General features: G+C 34.4%; 1 protein-coding gene across 2 annotated transcripts in view; it reads left to right on the top strand.

Moving 5' to 3' along the window:
* The window catches only part of OSBPL11 (oxysterol binding protein-like 11), an 81,559-nt gene that overhangs the window by 27,992 nt on the left and 46,440 nt on the right, over positions 1–7,127 (top strand). For both annotated transcript variants that reach the window (XM_012642318.1, XM_012642310.1), the window contains exons 3-5: positions 1,283–1,458; positions 2,287–2,366; positions 3,884–4,060. In XM_012642318.1, coding sequence (XP_012497772.1) covers positions 1,283–1,458; positions 2,287–2,366; positions 3,884–4,060 — 433 coding nt within the window. The remainder of the gene's footprint in view (positions 1–1,282; positions 1,459–2,286; positions 2,367–3,883; positions 4,061–7,127) is intronic.

Below are 7,127 nucleotides of genomic sequence, written 5' to 3'. Positions count from 1 at the left end.
TTGAGACTGAGTCTCATTCTGTTGCCCAGGCTAGAGGGCCATGGCGTCAGCCTAGCTCACAACAACCTGGAATTCCTGGGCTCAAGCGATCCTATTGCCGCAGCCTCCCGAGTAGCTGGGACTACAGGCATGCGCCACCATGCCTGGCTAATTTTTATGTACATATTTTTAGTTGTCCAGCACATTTCTTTCTGTTTTTTTTTTGAGTAGACGGGGTCTCGCTCTTTCTCAGGCTGGTCTCGAACTCCTGAGCTCAAACGATCCACCCACCTTGGCCTCCCAGAGTGCTAGGATTACAGGTGTTAGTCACCACGCTCGGCCTTGCTTTCTTCTTATCAGTTCTTTTTCTTTCTCTGAATAAAAGGCTGATTCCATTCTCTTCCTGACTCAGTTTGACATGGTTGCCATGTTGCTTGAGACAATGACAATGCCCAGTTGTCTAGCAGGATCTACTCTAGAACAGGCTAACATGTAGAATGCCAAACTTCTCCAAAACCAAACATGAATTTTAAAACATTGAAACTTTTTAGAGTTATTATTACACTACTTAAATTGGGATCTGAATTAATGTATTTCCTAAAGTAGTTAATCTGGAACTAAATCAGAACATCAGATTCTTTTCCAAAGTGCATCAGTATTTTATCAGATTGTTTTCCAAAGTATATCAGTATTTCCTCATTTAGTTTCAAATTCCTTATGTTTGTGCTATCCAGTTGCAGCATTTTCATTTTTAAACGGGACAAGTTATCTCTAGTTGTGACCTATTTAGTGATACATTCAGAAAATCTTTCTGTCATGATGTTGTTCTCATTGTATATTTCACTAATTAAATCTTAAATCAGATTCATATCTTACCTAGCATTTAGTTAACCTCAGGGCTCATGTTTTAATTTATTTCCAGTGAATTTTAAATAAAAGTTCTCACTAGCATTTATCTTTGGGCAGTTTATCTTTGCTGTTAATGAATTCTGTAGATAAATCTTCTTGTGAAAGGATACTGTACCTTTGCTTCCTTTTGTGCATGAGCTGGTATGCCTCTTCCCTATTAAGTGCCTCACCTGAAGATTTTGTGTCTTTTATTAAATTCATTCAATTTTTCCATCATCTTTAGTGCCAGGAAATTCAGTCTGGTGTTTCCAAGTACTTTTGAAATGCTTTTAAGCTTTATTTTTTTAATAGCAAAAACCCGAAGTGTATAAGTGATTAAAATTTGCTTAGCTTTAGTTTGCCTAGGGAAAATGTTTAAAAATTACAGTTTTTTTTTTTTTTTTAATCATTATAGGTTTTTTGTTTTAAACAATGAAGCTGGGCTGTTGGAGTACTTTGTGAATGAACAGTCTAGAAATCAAAAACCTAGAGGTACTTTGCAGCTTGCAGGAGCTGTGATATCACCCAGTGATGAGGACTCTCACACTTTCACCGTAAATGCTGCCAGTGGGGAACAGTATAAACTCAGAGGTACGATGGAGTAATGAGAATTAATACTGTGATTTTCTTCTTCCTTTGAGAAGTTGGTGTACTTACCTGCTTTTATTTGGGCTTTGGAAATAGAAACTACTGTCATCAGTGGTATAGCTACAATATCCTAAATCTTGGGACTGTTTTGAAATATGTTTTGTTTTAATAAATAACTTTTTTCAAAAGTACCGGTGAACAAGTCTGTTTAGGATTGGCCCCTCCAAAAAATTTGTGTAGATGAAACCCTGGTTACTGAAAATCTAAAAACATAGACTTCTTTAAATGATATTTTTTATGACTGTTGTGGAGACTTATTTTGCCCTTTGGTTTGGTTTGTATGTCCTTTTTGCAGTTTTCAGTGACTAGTGTACGTTATTGGGATTTATTAAAATGTCCATATTCATTAAAGTAAAGTCTAACTTCTGTTTAGATAAATTTAATTTGTGTAGAAGTTTTTATTTTTTATTTAGTAAATACACAGAATATAATATTAATCCTAACTGAACATGCTCCTACAGATCTGAAAGTATTGATTATATGTCAGTTAGTATCAGTTATTTCTTTAAATAAGAACATATTTTTATGAGAAACATCAGACATGTCAATCTCATATCCTCACCTCACTGCATGTAATTTATCCTTTTTACAAATATCCACATGCAGTGTTCCCTGACAAAGTTGATGCTTTGTCCTCTTCCCTGCCTTCTTCTAGTCAGGGACATTTGCTGTAGTGAGAGTAGGACCAGTGATCTATTCTTCATGCTCTAGACAATTAATTGTATTCCAAAATAAATAAATATAAAATAACTTTTACATTCTTTTTATCAGCCACAGATGCTAAAGAGCGACAACATTGGGTTAGCAGACTTCAGATATGTACACAACACCACACTGAAGCTATTGGAAAGGTATGTGGATTTCTATGATACTAATGTACAAAAGTGAGAGAGGAATTTTTAAATTTTATTTTGGTTTTTTACATTTTAAAATTGAGAAACTATTCACTTACCATAAAATTCACCTTTTTTAAAGTATGTAATTCTATGGTTTTTAATATATTTATAAGGTTGTGCAACCATTGCAACTGTTTAATTCCAGAACATTTTCATTAACCCCAATCCGCAAACCCATACCCACCAGCAGTCACTCCCTGTTTTCCCCTTCCCAAGCCCCTGACAAACACTAATCTATTTTCCGTTTCTATGGATTTGTCTATTCTGAGCATTTAATATGGCATAGAAATGAAACTATGTGGTTTCTTGTGTCTGGCTTCTTTGATTTAGCATAATTTTGGGGGGGGTTCATCCCTGTCATTGCATGTATTAAGATTTTATTCCTTTTTTAAGGCTGAATAATATTCCATTATATGGATATACTACTTTTTTAATCCATTTATTAGTTGATGGACGTTTGGCTTGTTTCCATTTTATAGATGTTATGAATAATGCTGCCATGAAGATTTGTGTTTAATATTTTTTGTGTGAACATATGATCTCAGTTCTCTAGGGTGTGTATCTCAGAGTCAAATTGCTGGGTCATATGATAGTTCTATGTTTAATTTTTTGAGGAGTTGCCAAACTGTTTTCCAAAGTGGCCACACCATTATACATTTCCATCAATAATGTATGAGGGTTCCAATTTCTCTACATCATTGCCAACACTTGTTATTGTCCTTTTTTTAAAAAAATTATTATGGCCATCCTGGTGGATGTAAAGTAGCTTTACATGTGGAGCATCTTTTCATGTGCTTAATTGTCAGTCATTTGTATATCTTCTTTGGACTATTTTTTATTTTTTAAGGGAGTCTTAGTATTTGAAATCTGAGGTTAGAGATGTCTAAAAAGTAATATATGGGCAGCATATTTAAAGGATTTCATACATAGGTGCTAACTTGACTTTTACTATTTTTTCATTCTTCCTGGTGGTTTTCCCCAAGTAAATTTCTAAAAATTATTTGTAATTTAGGCCTACAGCCAAGTCTACAGGAAATCCAGCACAATAGCGTTTCTCATACTGCAAGATTTTAGTCAGTGGCAGTGATCAGAAAGTACTAGTTTGTTCTAACAAATACTTCCATGTTACATTAGGAAATGTATTATATTGCATATTGCTGAGTACATATTTTGCATTTATCATGGTATTTAAGAAACTGAAATTACCAATTTTTTGTTATTCTAATATTTGTAAAATGTGAAATATTTTTTCGACAGCGCAAAACAGGAAATTAATTTTCTAAATAAATTAGCAGCTTACTTTTGAATGTGTCAGTAGTTAAACTTTGACTATCAAATCTTATCAGAAATGCTTTTGTAGTCAATTCTGAAGTTAATTTAATTTTAAAAACTGTGTGTAAGCCTTAGTGTATGATAGTTTGATGGTTAGGGAACCTAAATTTAAAAAAAGAATGATTTTCTTTGTTGAACAGAATAATCCTCCCCTGAAGTCACGGAGCTTTTCACTTGCATCTAGTGGTAATTCTCCTATATCCCAGAGGAGACCAAGTCAGAATGCTATTTCTTTTTTTAATGTTGGACATTCCAAACTGCAATCAGTGAGCAAAAGAGCTAATTTACCTCCAGACCATCTTGTAGAAGTCAGAGAAGTAAGTATGAATTGAAGTCAAGTTAAAATGCACAAAGTGATATCTTACATGCTTGGTTTTGTCACTAAAATTTTCTAAGTATTATTCGTATCTTTGGGGGCCCTCATTGTTTCCCATTAGTATATTGAGATACTTAAGTCATAAAGATTCACTAACTATGTATAGTTTCCTAAGTTTCATTATGTCTGTCAACTAGGTACCACTGTCAGTTTTCAAAAGTCTGTAACTATCTTTCAGTTGACAGGTAAAAGTATAGATTCCTTTGATATAAAATTTATGATCAAAACGATTATTAAGCCTAGTGGGAAAGCTATATAACCAAACAAGTGATCTTAAAAAAATTGATATATATAGAAAATTCTGAATCTACACAAAAATAGAATAGTTAAATCCTTGATGTTGCCTTATATCACCATTTCTCTCTTTCTCTTTTAATGTGTACCAACTAATGCTAGTTACCAAAGGATATAGTTTGTTAAGTTCTAAATATTTCAAGCATTGTTTACTGAGTTAAATTTGGTAGACCTTATAGATATCTATGTAGTGGATTGGTGAAAATATCAAAAATGACACCCAGATGATTTAAGGCATAAGGCTAGAGAGAATGTATACTCTATCAAGTTATTTTGGGTTGTGTTTATAGATGAGGAAATTGAGATCTAGAGAGATAAAGTAAGGATGCTTGAGATACACAGACAGTAGCTCTTGATTCACTTTCTAGTCCTGTTTATAAACAAGTTATAGTTACAAAAGACTCTATTCATAAAACTGTATTTTTAATGTTCATGACAATGGTATTCAGTTTGTAGATAAATATCAGCCTTTGTCTCTTAAGGAAACCAAGGGGCCTATATCTTAATCTAGGATGGAGGAAAAAGAAACATTAATAGTGGTTAAGATACAAGGGATAGAATAAGCAAAAATATTTGGGGGCAGCCTTGTGTCTTAGTGTGTTCCTTAACCCTTAAAAACTAGTCAGCCATGAAATTCTTGTAACTCTTCAATCATGGCTAGTGAGTTCAAGGGAGGGTTCTGGGATGCTGGTAATGTTCTGTTGTTAAGTCTGGGTGTTGGTTACATGGTACGTTTGGTTTATGAAAATTCATTAAACCTATACACTTGTGATATGTATGTCCATACACTGTATGTCAGTATCCTTTAGTAAAAAGTTAAAAACAAGCAAAAAGCATATAGTTGAAGTTGTCATGTATTGCAACACATTTTCAGAGAAAAGGGACCTTTTTGTGTTTGAGATTCTAGCCTCTGTAGAGGCCTTCTGCTTGGCTGTACTTGAGTTTCTATGACCTGATGTACTGAGACCATTGTCTTATCTCTGTAAGCTTCTCTTCAGTCATGAAAGCTTTGTTCACCTTTTCTTTTTTTTCCGTCTCTGAGGATTAGTTTGCTGTTCTCACTGGCCAGTGGTAATTTCTTAAAATACTCTCATGTTCCTTGTCTTTAAATATACTTTTCATATCATCATGATAGCATATTAATATTTAATGTAACTCTGGCTCTTGTGTGTAGAGCGAGTGTGTCCCCAAATTGTCACAACTACCCTTTGGGAAAGACAGGTATTAACTTACAGAATTGACCAGTTTAATGGCAGTCTCTCCTAGAATTATGGCTCTAGTAATAAGTCTAAGGTTTGGGTGGTGAGCATTGTTTAGCAGTCCCTATGCTATTGCCACCCCTCTCCCCTGTGCATTAAAAAAAGTCTTAGCTGTGTGTCTCTGTCTTTACTACGTTGGTGTTTTTGCATTTCAGAACATAATAAGTCAAACTATAAGATGATGACAATATTAGGAACGTTTCTGTGTTCCAATGGAATAATTCTATTTCTGAGAATCTTTTGGAGTGTTTAGACCATTTTTTTGTTGTTCAGAAAAATATCAAAAAATATCTTCAGAACCACTTTTCCCTTTAAAATTTAGCTTATTGATGATTATTTAAAATCAGCATAATCTAGTCTCCTGAGGCATATTGTTTCCTAGTCTTGTTTATGATGCCACCTGTTTAAGAATCTGGTTTCAATTTGTGGCTTAAATGTATTTCATTATGGGAACTGTAAGCACTTTATGAAAAAGTAAAAGCCTTTGGGAAAATTTCTAAGCCTTTCCAAAGCAGTTTTTATTGAACCCAATGACTAAAAAGATTTGTGTTAAGCTAAAACCATAATTAACCGCTTTCACTAGCTGCGAAAACTTTTAAAAAGCTTCTTATTTTAAGCTAATTTTAAATTTACAGAAAAGTTGGAAAAATAGTAAAGGGTTTCTGGGTATCTGTCACCCCAATTTTCCATGATGTTATTATGTTACATAACCAGAGTATATGATTATCAAAATTAGGTAGTTATATTGTAAAATGCTATTAACTATAGTCCTTATTCAAATTTCAGCAGTTTTTCTGTTAATGTTCTTTTTCTGGTTTTGGATCCTGTTCAAGAACCTACATTGCATTTAGTTATTTCTAGTTAGTCTCCTACAGTCTGTTTTTCAGTCTTTCCTTGTCTTTCATGACTTAACATTTATGAAAATTATTGATCGTTTTGTTGATTGATTCAGAGTCTCTTTCTCTTGCCTGGGCTAGATTGCCATGGCGTCAGCCTAGCTCACAATAACCTCAGACTCCTGGGCTCAAGCCATCCTCCTGCCTCAGCCTCCCAAGTAGCTGGGACTACAGGCCCACACCACGATCCCCGGCTAATTTTTCTATTTTTAGTAGAGACAGGGTCTCACTGTTGCTCAGGTTGGTCTCGGACTTCTGAGCTCAAGCGATCCTCCCGCCTCGGCCTCCCAGAGTGCTAGAATTACAGATGTGAGCCACCACGCCTGGCAAGATCATTTATTATTTTTAATGCTCCTAAATTTGAGCTTCTCTGATGCTTTCTCATGGTTTGAATGAAATTATACGTTTTGGGGAAGATGTTGTATCCTCAGTACATCATATCAAGGAGTTTATGATGTTACTATGTCTTATTACTAGTGATGCTGGCCTAGTAAGGTGGTTAAGGTATCCTCTACTGGATTTATCCTCTGTAAAATTGCTATATTTCTTTTTGTAGTTC

Source organism: Propithecus coquereli, unplaced genomic scaffold (assembly GCF_000956105.1).
Source record: "Propithecus coquereli isolate 6110/MARCELLA unplaced genomic scaffold, Pcoq_1.0 Scaffold10, whole genome shotgun sequence".
Lineage (NCBI taxonomy): Eukaryota > Metazoa > Chordata > Mammalia > Primates > Indriidae > Propithecus > Propithecus coquereli.
Note: the sequence above shows the minus strand (reverse complement) of the source record. Positions and strands in the feature narration are given on the sequence as shown.